Source organism: Centroberyx gerrardi, chromosome 24 (genome assembly GCF_048128805.1).
Source record: "Centroberyx gerrardi isolate f3 chromosome 24, fCenGer3.hap1.cur.20231027, whole genome shotgun sequence".
NCBI classification, from domain to species: domain Eukaryota; kingdom Metazoa; phylum Chordata; class Actinopteri; order Beryciformes; family Berycidae; genus Centroberyx; species Centroberyx gerrardi.
In genome coordinates this window covers 23,500,021-23,513,964 of record NC_136020.1, presented here as the reverse complement: position 1 = coordinate 23,513,964, position 13,944 = coordinate 23,500,021, and the positions used below count along the sequence as shown (strand labels likewise).

At 40.5% G+C, this 13,944-nt stretch overlaps 1 protein-coding gene across 1 annotated transcript; it reads left to right on the top strand.

Moving 5' to 3' along the window:
- The first annotated feature begins 2,239 nt into the window (after positions 1-2,239).
- Positions 2,240-10,991, top strand: mapk12b (mitogen-activated protein kinase 12b). The gene is made up of 12 exons (XM_071926896.2): positions 2,240-2,479; positions 4,023-4,152; positions 5,422-5,480; positions 5,868-5,979; positions 6,813-6,842; positions 7,785-7,832; positions 7,927-8,041; positions 8,725-8,796; positions 8,922-9,001; positions 9,344-9,422; positions 9,514-9,687; positions 10,804-10,991. Exons 1-12 carry the CDS (start codon positions 2,361-2,363, stop codon positions 10,866-10,868), a joined length of 1,083 nt encoding a protein of 360 aa, XP_071782997.1. The 5' UTR covers positions 2,240-2,360; the 3' UTR covers positions 10,869-10,991.
- Positions 10,992-13,944: the final 2,953 nt, after the last annotated feature.

Here is a 13,944-nt window from a genome sequence, read left to right as displayed (position 1 = left end):
GTTCCCCGTTTTTCTTTTTTTCATTATTCGTATGAATATAAAGGTAAACTATTCAGACAGTACACATGCATTGGTGAGTGGCTGTATAAATGCCTTGAGGATGTTCCTTACTGTGATTACAGGTATTTCAGAGCTGCTGGTGACACTCAGCTGCACCTCGTACCTGGCTGCAACATTATTGTACCCATAATAATAATAAAGAAAGTAACTTTTCAGGTAACTTTTCTATAATCTAAAACAGACAGCATGAGCTCAGTGGCCGTAATCATTATTACCAAACCTAGCCGACCCCCCACTGACACTAACTGTGTCATTTTGCAGCAGATTGGAGTTTTAGTTCTACAAACATTTCTCAGAGGCAGAAATAATCTGATTGGTTGAGTTAAACCTCAGTGGGCGGAGCCAAAGAGCCACAGTTTTTCTGGCTAAGTAATGTTAGACTGAAGCTCAGTGAAAAAGACGAGGTAAGAGAGGAGGAAGCTAATATTATGAAGCCTAGCGCTCTGCTGCTAACTGAAAAATACAATCTATCATACTAAGTTATCTAGGTTAGCTAGTTAGCTAGCTGACCTTCAAGTTCAAACTACCATACTAGCCTATAGCTAGCTAGGTAAGCTAGTTAGCTAGCTGCTGACCTTCAACATCATGATGCCATGGTCATGAAGGAATTAAAAAAGTAATTGCCATTTCTACCTTTTATTTATATTTTGATCAGAGTTCCTTCTTTGCCGTTCAGTTAGCTGACTTGCCTTCTCTCCGAAAAACTGTGGTTCTTTGGCTCCGCCCACTGAGGTTTAACTCAACCAATCAGATTATTCCTTCCTCTGAGAAATGTTTGTAGAACTTAAAACTCCAGTCTTCGCTCAGCTCTATCGGGAAGCCGTTGGGAGGAACATTGGGAAGGAAAGTCATTCCAAACTCATCCTCTTCTGTCGTGGTTCACACTGGAGTGCTACATGTAGCCTGTTGTGCACGTTGTCCAGTAACGATGAACACAAACTGTCAAATTTACAGCACAAATGGATGAAAAGCGTCTGTCTCAGTCAAAGTGTTAGAGCTGTCAGTTTGCGAATGTTGAAGTGTTACGTATACATGTTGATATTGTAAATGTGGTGGATTTAACTAGCAACTGCAAACCGAATGTATACAAATATGTACGTTACAAGTAAGAAGTGTCTTTTGATTACATGGTGGCATGTAACTCAACAGTCTGCCATCAGTTTCCAATGACTGAACTGAATGTCAACCACTAGGTTTTCAAATGACCCACTCACTCATCATCTATGGGTAAATGAAGGTGTTGGCTTCACAGAATAAATACCATGATTTCTGTTTGTCAGTATTATTTTTTCTCCTTGTATATTCTCTTTTACTCTGAATAATTATGATGTCTTTACAGATCATTCCCTTGATGTTCATATTTTGTAATGTTGTGCTCCATATACAATATACCAATCTCTAATTAATGTGTGTGTGTGTCAGTCAACATGAATCTGTGTGTTTGTGTGTGTGTGTGTGTGTGTGTGTGTGTGTGTGTGTGTGTCAGTCCAGTTCTCATGGTAACACCACATATATAGTAATCCTATAATACATTTTAGAAGAATATCATACAAATACCAGCAAAACTTTAAGTATACCATAGGAGATAAAAGAAAACATCATAAAATATAATAATATCACTATAAATTCACTACTGAGCACCACAGACTATAAATCTTTCCCCTCCTTTTTTACTGACATTACATTTTTATGATCTAAATTAGTAAGTGTTATCAAATTGATGTAAGTTGTATGACAGTAGGCTCTTGTAATGGATGAAAAGGCATTAAGTAATTTTTTTTTCTGAAAATATGATGCATTTTTGCTTATATTTGTGTTTTTGTGGCTTATGATGATCACCAATTGGGCGTCATAGTTTACCCACCTACATCACTGCCTATAGGAATATTTTAGGAATATTATAGGGAAATTATATGTATATTATAGGGATTTTTTTCCTCGGGACAGGCAGATGTTTGGAAGCTTCCCACACTTTGTCTCGGACGTCACACCCATCGATTGCCCAAGAGCCAGCCTACCAACAATGTGTGTGTGTGTGTGTGTGTGTGTGTGTGTGTGTGTGTGTGTAGGGGGGGGGGGGGGGGGGGGTGTTGGTGACCCTGCAAGCTGGTCTGCTGGTTCGTGTGGAGGAATGCGCCTCACCAAGCTCTCCTCTCGGCTGCGGGACGCACTGCGCATTTCGGCATTTTAAAACAGAAGAAGAAACTCGATAGAAAATAAAAAAGTCTCAATTTTCTTCCTATGAGAAGACGCGGCGGACCGGAGCTGAGAGTCAGGCGGATCCACATCCTGACCTCGGTATGTCTGTGCGGGCCAGGACGGGGTTTTACCGGCAGGAGGTAAACAAAACCGTGTGGGAGGTTCCGGAGAGGTACCGGGACCTGAAGCAGGTCGGGACGGGAGCCTACGGGACAGTGTGGTGAGAATACAATACAGATAAATATTGATTTCACTGTGTTTCCCCCCCAAAAAAGTCCATGTCATGTCGAGTATAAACACCCAAACTGCTGTTTCACGTTTTTACCTAAAAGCTGCTGATCTCAGCTGTGGGATAAAAAGTTTAAAACACCAAGTGTGGAAGTAACGGATTACATTTAATCTCGTTACTGTAACAAAGTAGCTTCTTTGTGTGCATATAGTCTACTCTTTTTGAATAGTTTTAGAAGTCAGTCATTTTACTTTTAGTTTATTTAAGTATGTTAAGTAAATTTATTCTAAATACCTACAGAGTAGCCTACAATCTCTGGAGGCTTCCCATACACACTGCAGCAAACTGTGTGATCGTAATCAGGTTAAATGAGTTGTGCTGTTTTGATTATGTTGCCTATAATTTATGCTACGTATTTTTTACTTTTTACAAAGCCTTTTTTAATTAAAAACACTCTCTGACCGCTGACCTTTCAGCACTGCCTGGGAAAAATCAAATGAAATGTTTTCTTTTGTGAAATAAAAACAAGATGATTAACTTTTACCCTGATTTCACTCATGCTACTTTTTTGCTTTTACTCAAGTAGATTTTTACAGCAGTAATACTGCTACTGGAGTAATATCCCACTGTTGCTCGGTGTCTCCCCCCCTCTAAAGCACAGCTGGCTCGGTCTGCATTGTGTTTTGTGGACGAGGGTCAACAAAGAAACCCCAGGGCTTCATTGTTGGGATTTTGTTGGGAGAAGTCAAAGAGCCTGAATTCAAACAGGCACAACAGGCCGCACCGATACTTTCTGTTTTAAACACAGTAATAACACTTAGACTAGTTTTCCCTCAGCTGGGCCTAAAGCAGTTTGTTTTTGTGACAAATTGTAACTGGAAGTCCAAACTGATCCTTACTCTTTCTCAGACTTCCCTCTCAGTGTTCAAAGTGTCTGCAGCATAAAGCCACAATTGGTTCTATTCTATTTTATATTTGTATTATTTCTTCTGTTTTTTTATTGCTTAGTTTGTCTTTTTCCCTGCTGAATCCTGTTATTTTTGCTGCTGCATCGATCTAATTTTCCCACAGGAATCAATGAAGTTTAATTTTAACTTACCTTAAATGATTTAATACAACAATTCGTTATATTCACACACATAACAGCAGAAATTTTGATCCACACCAAATGTTTTGTTGGTTATTTGTAAGTGATGAATTTTCAGTGACAGTTGTTGATTAGGGTGTTAAGTTACCTCTGATGGGTTTGGATTGAAATTAAACCTGGGGTGTTGATTTTTACATTAAGTTGAATTAACTGATTTAACACTGATTTGTTGATAGAAACTATCTATCTATGTATCTATCTATCTATCTATCTATCTATCTATGATCTATCTATCTATCTATGATCTATCAATCTATGATCTATCAATCTATCTATCTATCTATCTATGATCTATCTATCTATCTATCTATGATCTATCAATCTATCTATCTATCTATCTATCTATCTACTTGTTTGTTCATGTTGTTCTTGTTTGTCTGTTCACAGTTCAGCGTTGGACCGCCGTTCCGGAGCGAAAGTGGCGATCAAGAAACTTCACCGACCGTTCCAGTCCAAACTCTTCGCCAAAAGAGCGTACAGAGAGCTGCGGCTGCTCAAACACATGAAGCACGAAAATGTGAGAAACCTTTGCACAAAAACAGAGAGGGAGCGTTCACCTGCCAGTCCTGCATGTGGGTCCATCACTGCAAACACACGTTAAAGTCCAGATGAAAACGGCATTTCGAGAGTATCTAACTTCCGTATCGTGACGTATTTCCGAGTGAAACAGGAAAGACAGGCGGGACGTAACGTTGGGAGGAATTTGATTTGAACGTTGAAAAGTGGGCGTGTCATAACACCCGAAGACACACCGAAGTACCGTGCTGCTGCTAGCTAGCTAACTAATGAATCTTAGCCTCTTAGCTCTGTGCGCTAAAAGTTGAAGATTGATTGATGGGTGGATGTCATGATATTATTGGTTGAAATTGGTTATCGGCATGCTTATAAGCACACAGCATATTTTGTTTTACAGGAAGAAAACATGATTGAATTTTGATATAAGAATGCAAAGAAATTGATTTTTTGTATTTTTTTTTGGCATATATTGTTAAATAGGTGCACAATATGACCGGGGATGTGATCTAAAAGGGTTAAAAAGGCATTTTTTTTCATTTCATCTCGACTTTAATGACCAAGCTTTGTTCAAACCCACAGAACTTTATTTTAAATTCTAGTCCAGATCTCAAGGTTTACACAGATACCAAACATGTCTGGCTGAATTACAGGGAAATGTGGAGAAAATGAAGCACAAATATCTAGATATTTTTTTCCATTTGCTATAATGTTGCAGCCATAAAAAAATGGAGCCTTGGGTTTTTCTAACTTTGAAGCTACTTAAGAGGAAATTTAAGGGGGAAACTCAGGGTGCGAGGGGTTAACTACCAATCAATCAATCAATTAGGAGAAGGATGAATTGTCTCCCTCAGTTATTTCTGCCTCTGACACATATACTGTATTTTTACTCTGGGTTTTTAGTTGAGTTTTGCTTAAATGCATTTTGTCGTTTGCTTTGGTCATGAACACAAACAGCTCTTCTCCTTTAAAAGCAAAAATGGAGCTCTTCTTCTAACGGTTTTAAAGGCATTTAAACGACAAATTAGACCGCCATGTTTCATATTTTGATGAATATATGTTGATTACTTCATACTTTACTCATGTAAATTACATAATTATATATTTTGTTTCAATCTTGTCGATGAAGTGAGGGAAAATGGAGTTGCGTTTCAGCCTCTTGGATGCCTACAGTATGTCAAACAGAAAGCTGAAATGAAACCTAGAAGACCCACAGTGCTGCTTGTGTTTGTGAGTAAATGTTTCGGTCCTGCTGTCTCCTGTTGGTTTTCAGGTGATCGGCCTGCTGGACGTTTTCACCTCTGAAATCTCTCTGGACAGACTGCGTGACTTGTAAGTTCCTGGAGTTCCTCAACACTCGTTATACGATTTAACCGTTTGTGCCTGTAGATCATCTCCTTCCTCTCCTCTTCTGCTCTCCTCATCTCTCCCCTCCTCTCCTCTACTCCTCTCCTCTCTCCTCTCCTCCTCTCTCCTCCTTTTCTCCTCTCCTCTCCTTCTCTCCTCTCCTCCTCTCCTCTCCTCCCCCCTCCCCTCCTCTCCTCCTCTCCTCTGTCCTCCCCTTCTCTCCTCCTCTCCTCCTCTCCTTTCCTCTCTTCCTCTCCTCCTCTCCTTTCCTCTCCTCCTCTCCCCCTCTCCTATCCTCTCCTCTCCTCCCTCCCCTCCTCTCCTCCTTCTCCTCCTCTCCTCTCCTCCTCCTCTCCTCCTTCTCCTCCTCAGTTACCTGGTAATGCCGTTTATGGGCACTGACCTCGGCAAACTGATGAAGATGGAGAGATTATCCGAGGACAGAGTGCAGTTCCTCGTCTATCAGATGCTGAAAGGACTCAAGGTTGAATCTTCCTCAACACATTTAGAACTATTAGTTACAGTCCACACTAATCCGGATAAATTCGAAAACGCATCTTTATTTCTCCGTTTTGTCCTTCCGTCCACACTAAGCCGGCGTTTTCGACCCCAAACTTAGAGAAGAACGACTCTACTGTGACACTTTTTCACTTTTTGATTTAGGCATTTTTTTCAGAAACTTAACTTGCTAACGGACTTCGTTCTTCACGATCGCTCTGCAAACAACAACCTTTTAAAAATGGCGGTGGCAGAAAGCTGCTGCTTGGTGGAAATTCGAGTAAATCTTCCGGCCCAAGTGTCTTTGAGCAGGACCCGGGAGGACGTGATGCGTCTCTGGCGGTTCAGTGTGGACAGCGGACTTTTCAAAAACGCTAGTGTGGACGGAAAACTTTCGACATTTTCAAATATATCCGGATTAGTGTGGACAAAGCCGGAGTTTTAACATGGGGGTTATTTGTCACATGACCGCCATGAAAACCAGAATATAAACTACTGACCAAGATCAGATGCAGCTGGACCAGTTTGTAGCGCTCAGATTTTTTACTAAAACTGACATTGAACACATTGGTGAACAGATTCAGCTACAGATCCTGCTTTAAGACAACAAAGCATCCCGGGTCCGTCCTCATTTTGCATTTCTATTCTTGGTTTACTCTAAAATTAGTATTTAAATATAAAAGTAGTATATTCCGGTTTTCATGGCGGTCGAGTGCTGAATAACCCCCATGTTAGCACTGAGTGGGGTGTTGCTTTAAATCAATTAGCTGTTTCAGTGAAGTTGAAGTCGCTGATGTTTCCTCTCTCCTCTCTCCGCAGTACATCCACTCTGCAGGGATCATCCACAGGGTGCGTGACCTTTGACCTTTCAGACTATGAGCGTTGGGGGCGGGGTGCTCGCTCTTTTTCACACCCACTCCCATTCATCCTGACTCCCACACCAGGAGCACTTCAGTGTGTGTGTGTGTGTGTGTGCGTGTGTGTGTGTGTGTGTGTGTAATCATGTCTTTCTTAACTCTAGAAAGGCCAGTATGCTGTTTTGTTTATATTTATCTTTATTTATTTTGAACATGTAACAACAACAAAAATAAACAAGGAAATCCATAAAATAAGCACAAAAAAAAGAAACAGCAACAAAAACAAAAACATACAGTAAATTCTAAGTAAAAAGTTATTTTGTCCTTCCAAATTTCTCTAATAATCACATCATCAATATATATTAGAATTGAAATATCTCAGCTATCAACATGACTTTCTCTCGACTCACTTTCTGTACAAACTGGTGTTTAAGATTTTCAAAATCATGCAAGAAAATAGATAATAATAATAATTAAAAAAAAATAATAGTTAAATTTAACAACTTTCAATTAACGGCTTGTGTATGGAAAGACATTATTGCCAGCAGAACTTGTATTTTAATTGCATACATTGTAATTTGTCAGGCTTTGCAGCCTCAGAGGGGGCGGAGCCTGCCAGTCGACACTCAGGAAACAAAAGCCCTTGTGTCTGGATGTCTGTCTCAGGAAGCTGAATCTGAACCGAATTTGAAATTATAGCTAAAACTTAAATTCAACAATTATCAACTTCAATTTCAAGCTATTGCATTCAATGTCAAATTGTGCCTTAAAACTTTTTTTTTTGTCAATTGAAGGGTTCAATATGACAAATTCAAATGTATGTAATTCAAATAAAATCTCTGCTGGCACTAATCTCTCTCCATATTGTTGGCCCAAATCCATTTTCCTGCCCATTTTAATGATTTCCTCCATCTCCCATCTCTTTATCCCACAGGACCTTAAACCTGGAAATTTAGCCATTAACCCGGACTGTGAGCTGAAGGTATTCCTCCGCTACATAACGCCACCTAGAGGTGAACTCCCTACTCATCTCCACATTTTGATGATACGGTTACACTTCTGTTTTTCTTATTTAGATCCTCGACTTTGGCCTGGCAAGGCAAGCGGACGCAGAAATGACGGGTTACGTTGTGACCCGGTGGTACCGAGCGCCGGAGGTTATCCTCAACTGGATGCACTACACACAGACCGGTAACCTGCACACCTCTCCCTGTCATCACATTCTGTGGAGTCAAAATATTTTGTGTCCACAGGAGGGCAGTGAGCGCCAAGAAGATCTATTTTTACCAGAGGTGTGACCAAGTCAGCTTTGCTCGAGTCCCAAGTCAGTCTCAAGTCTTGAGGCTCAAGTATCAAGTCAAGTCTCAAGTCTAAATGTAGATTACCAAGTCAAGTCCATGTTATTAATGTCAAGTCTCAAGTCTAAATGTAGAACAGCAAGTCAAGTCAGAACAAATCAAGAGTCCAGTATCAATTTAATATCTTAAAGAAAACTAAATATCTAGGACTTTTCAATGCAATATGGTTTTAATAGGATAAAAACTTGGTAAGAGCATCATGAGTTTGATTTCTATAATCAGTTTCAACTTCAATAAATTCAATCATTCCATACAAATTCAGAAAACAGAATTTAAATTCAGTCGTCCGCTGGAACAAATCTCATCACTTTCAATCTAAGTCATTTACACAAACACAAGATCTCAAGTCAAGACTTTAGAAACCTTTTCAAGTCATCAAAGTACAAGTCAGAGTCAAGTCCCAAGTCACCAGAACCCAAGTCAAGTCAAGTCTCAAGTCTTCTCTTCATGCTTCAAGTCAAGTCTCAAGCTATTAACGCTGTGACTGTTCCTGATAAAGACGTGTCTCTGTTGCAGTGGATATCTGGTCGGTGGGTTGCATCATGGCAGAGATGCTGCTGGGAAAGCCGCTGTTCAAGGGAAACGATCGTATCCTCAACTCTTCTCAACCCCAGTTTGGTTTTGTCCTGTACAGAGTTTGTCAAATGGTTTGAATGGTAAAATCCAATGTCATGTTCAATCAAGTGTGACCCTTGACCCCCAGCTGATGCCAGATCTTGACCAGCTGAAAGAAATCATGAAGATTACAGGAACTCCAACTGCTGACTTTGTTGTGAAGCTCCAGAGCCAAGATGTAAGAAACTTAGAGTCAGAGCGATATATTGAGCCGATACTGGCCTGTAAAACCTGCAATTAATTCTTTATTTATTAATTGAATTGCTCAGTTATGTATTTGTAAATGAATTGTTCATTTAAAAGCCTAATGAATCTCAGAGTTTCCCAGAATTTGATGAGTCTGGGATCAGTGGAGAGTTTCAGAGGCTTTTCCACCCTGACAAGAATTCAGTTCTGGGGTTAACTAGTAAATACTTTAGGTTTTTTGGTATAAAATTGGTCAAATTTAAAGATGTTGAATACTGGCTGAAAATCGGCTATCATGCTCCACTCTCCACCCCCTCCCTCGTTTTTCTGACAGGCCAAAAACTACATCAGAAGTCTACCAAAAGTGCCAAAGAAGGATTTGCACTCCATTTTCTCCAAAGCTAGCTCAAACGGTACGTGAAGGTCTCTGTTCTCCGTTCCCCCTGCCGTCCGCTGTCTAAACTGTCTGTTGTCTGACTGCGCCTGCGTCGCTCTGCGTTGCAGCGGTGTGTGTGTTGGAGAACATGCTGCTCCTGGACCCGGAGCGCCGGGTGAGCGCCTCGGACGCCTTGGCGCTGCCGTTCTTCAGCGACTTCAGAGACGCCGAGGAGGAGACGGAGGCGCTGCCGTACGACCACTCCATGGACAACACAGACCTGCCGCTCGACCAGTGGAAACGTAAGAAGCCGGTTTCAGACGCAAAACTTTATCGTGCCTTGAGGGAAATTTGGTTTGCAGGCAGGGATTACAACAAAATAAAAACAATTTAAAGGGGCAATGAGTAAGGCTTTTACTGCATAGAATTACTATAATATATCTGCGGGGGTTGATAGGGTTGTTGATCAAACGAACGACTCAGCGATCTTTTTCCAAACTCACTTCTTTCTGGTCTGTGTTCTGTGGGCTGTCATTCAAAGCACATTTGGCTGGGCGGAGCTATGGGCGGAGCTATGGGAGGAGCTATGGGAGGAGCTATGGGCGGAGCCTGGCACTGCTGCTCACTTGTTTACTGTCGTAGGAACAAAAAGGAAGTTGCTACAGTTAGCAACAACAACAACAACAACAATGAGCGATTTTAGAGACGACAATGGCTCAATTAACGGTAAAAACACCATGAAAACACTTGGATGTTCGTTGTGTTTGCAGCAGAGCGCGTGCTGCAGACACAAAAACAAGAAGAACCTTCAAGCTGAGAAGCTGTAAAGGTTCATGACTATCTGGTACAATGAGCTTACTGCTGGAAAAACAGAATTAAGTCTTGATTCAAAATGTTCATCCATTTTTATCTTGCTCGTTTAAGTTACGCAAAGAATTTGTATATTAATTGGAATTTATTCTGCAAAGTAGCTAGCATTGCAGCTAAGCTAACGATGGAAACTTGTTCTACTACTACCAAAAAAACAACAACCAGAAGTGCCTTTTCCTGGGGCTTATGGGAGAATCCTGTTTCAAACTCAGAGCCAATCAGAGCTGCCTTTTTTTTTTTTTTTACAAGAATTTCTCCAAACCTCTGTTGTTTTATGCAGAGCAAAATGATGTCGTTTTATCAGAGTTGTTGTAATTCCTACTGGGCGCCAATAGAGGTCGATAAAGGTAAAAGATTACTTAATGTCCCTTTGAAAATACAATTAAAACACATTTATCACCACTACATACAACACATAGGCAACACACCCTGTCAGGAGGGGAGAGAGGATCAGTTGGTTTGACGCATTGAACTTGGAACTGAAAGCAGGAAAGAAACATGTGAGGATGGATGATGCAGACTGTAATCCTCTCTTTGTGTTCCTGCAGGTCACACTTTTACAGAGATCCTGACCTTCAGGCCGTCCAGGGACTCCAGAGAGACGTCACTTTAACAGCACACACACACACACACAAATGTGCACACACACACACACGCATGCAAGGACGCACATACATACACACATGCGGATACACACTTTATATTCACATTCCTGTTGTGCAAAAAAAAAATGTACATTGTTTGTTAAATTTCTAGCTTTCAATAAATGTAATGTAACTGCTCAGTTGTAATGAAGCTCTACTGTTTTATTGTGTGTGTGTGTACAAGAACATTTTGCGAAAACGTCAGTAATAAAAAAGTAATTTTAGTCTACTGACACTCATACAAATTCATGCTAACTATAAATACCGCTGCCTTTTGAAAGTCAGTCCATTACGAAGGAGTTTTTTTTTTACTTCTATTTGCCTTTCGCTCATTTATTCTGATAAGAGTCTGATTCCTGGAGCCGAGGGCGAGGTCGCCTATTGTGCAGCGAACAGGCAGGTCAGCAGTGAATAATGTCGTCGAACAAAAACTTTATAGGATTATCAAACAGCTGCGGTCAGATACATAAAAACACTTTCCAACGGTTTTTATTTCACACACTTAACGATACTCACAGACTGTAAAAAGGACTTTTAATCTATGTTCCTGTGCTTTATTTACATTAAATTCTATGCATCTAGCTGACGCCTTTATCCAGAGTGATGTATAGTAGGTAGAGGTTCAAAGTCTTGTTCAACCTCCTCTCATCAGATGCTACGATGATTTTCAATACCAGAATTCGTTTTTCATTCACTTTATGATCAGAAATATAAAAACTCAGCAAGTATCGTCCCTGTGTGTTGTTATTAATTTGTGAGTTTTTAACGCAACATGTCACATTTCCTTGTACTCTTGTTCTGTCGTTCTTTGTGACTTAATGTTACAAAATGATGTTTGTAACGTATCACTGTGTTTATATGTCTGTTTTCCAATAAGAAATAAGCATTTGGAGAGGACATACTGGCTGTTGCAGGGATCAAACCTGTGACATTTCAGTTCAGGGACAGTTTCCTCACCATTAGACCATCCTGCAATCTATAAACTTTAATTTGAGCCGGCTTTGAACCAGCAAAACCTAAAGATTTTAGCATTGTACCTTTATAATCCTCTACTCTCTAAACTGAGCTACAGAAGAAAAGCTGATGAGAAGACACACTGAAGAAATGTAAGAAATTGATGAAAATGTAAAATGTAAGAAATGTAGTTTCACCAGTTTTGTAGCTCAGGAAAATGCCAGTGAGGGTGAAAACTTTTTACTTTAAATAAACTTTTATGCCCTCTCCTACACCTACGTAGCTGTATAAGTAATTACCTTATTCACTGTCATTAAGAGCAATAGATTTTCAGCAGAGTGACTAAGAGGGCAGATATGTTTCTGCTCTCTGATAAGAGCTGTTTGCCTGCCGATGTTGACCGAATCTGCCGTGCCAGCCGTCTATTTCCTGGTTCAGCTCAGACCCTGACAGGAAAATGGACGCTACCTGCACCTCTAAACACAGCGGAGGATACTCAAATCCCAAGCGGCTTCTATTGCTCCTGTGCCTGGCAGGTAACACAAGCCGCTCGAAAAAAACAGTTGAGAAAATACTATATGGAGTCACATTTTGACCTTGATGATCTGGATCTGTGGCACGGTGTGATGTACAGTACAGCTGTGGTGCTTCTCATTTTTATTGGTCACTGGGAACGGTCTCATATTGAAAGTGGTTTTATCTGCTATAAATGTGATAGAAAGATGAGGCTGGAAGCGGTGTTTCAGTTTGGTGAAGCATTTTCCACCACAAACAGCAACCACTGACATCAACAGGCTGTTTTCTGCCTCTCTTGACTGATTACATCAAAGAGTTTCATTCCAAAAGAGACATTCACCATTTGAAAAAGTTGACAAATATACTCTTATAAAATGAATGCTGGCATTACTATCTCTGACTAGTCATCTTAAGACGTTTGCTTACAAAAAAAAGTTCTGTTTCTGAGCCGTCTCTTTTTCTAATGTTGATCTTCTAAAACATGCACTGTGTAGCAGTGATTTTGAAAGAAGCCTTTCAATTCAAACAGGCAGAATTCGTCATTTAAAAGGGGAAAAAAAGAGCAAAGAAAAAACGATTAAATATAGTGCTGGTTCAGACTGTGTAAGTGCCAAGAAATGATTCCCAGACAAATGGAAAAGTCAGTGACTATGGGTGCCAGGGACAGACAATATTAACTGAACTCATATGAAGATTTATATGCCAAAAACCCATTAAGTTGGTTTTATTATTTCAAAAAAACATTATACCAGCATCATACCCATGTTACACCAACGTGAAATGTTTTTTTACTGATGATGTAGGCCTCCAGTCAGCACCAGTGCTGTCTACTGATGATGAGAATGAGACTTCCCCACAACCAGATGACAACGGTGAATTACTTTATATTCATATTCATCTATATAAACATACAATAATATCTTAAAGGTGCTATATGTGTCATTTTAAGCATCAATATATAACTGTCAAATTACTTGTGATACCTTGGTATAATTACCGTGAACCAATGAGAGCACGTTGGAGACGATTGGTCGCCTCTATCTCACACCAGTGGTATTGTTAGTGCTCGTGTTTCTCCACATTAAGACTACATTTCCCATGAGCATGATTTATTGATGGTAAAATGCAGAGGTGGGGACTTGAGTCACGTGACTTAGACGAATCACAATTTGAATTGCTTAAAGGCCCTGACACACCAGGCCGACAGTCGGCCGTCGGGCAATGTCGGGTCGTTGGTAAGCGTCGGTGTCCCTAGTTTTTGCGGTGTGTCCCGCACCGTCGGCACTAGTCGGACCCTGTCGGCGTCTTTTCGGCCGATTGAGCGTGTCGAATCGGCGTCGGAGCCCGTCGGTGAGAGAGATCACTCTGATTGGTAGTTCGTGTTTTGCCTCTGGATGATTGGACCGATAAATTCCTTCAACATGTGGAACTGAACAGGAAAGAGCCGAGCGAAATTTTTAAAATAGGAGGTTTCATTTATCTCCAGCTCTCGACAGGTTGGGGAAAGCCCCTTGAGCCTGTCGCTGGAGTAATGTTATTCATGATTTCACCCATTTAGTGCGGTTTCTCCTTATT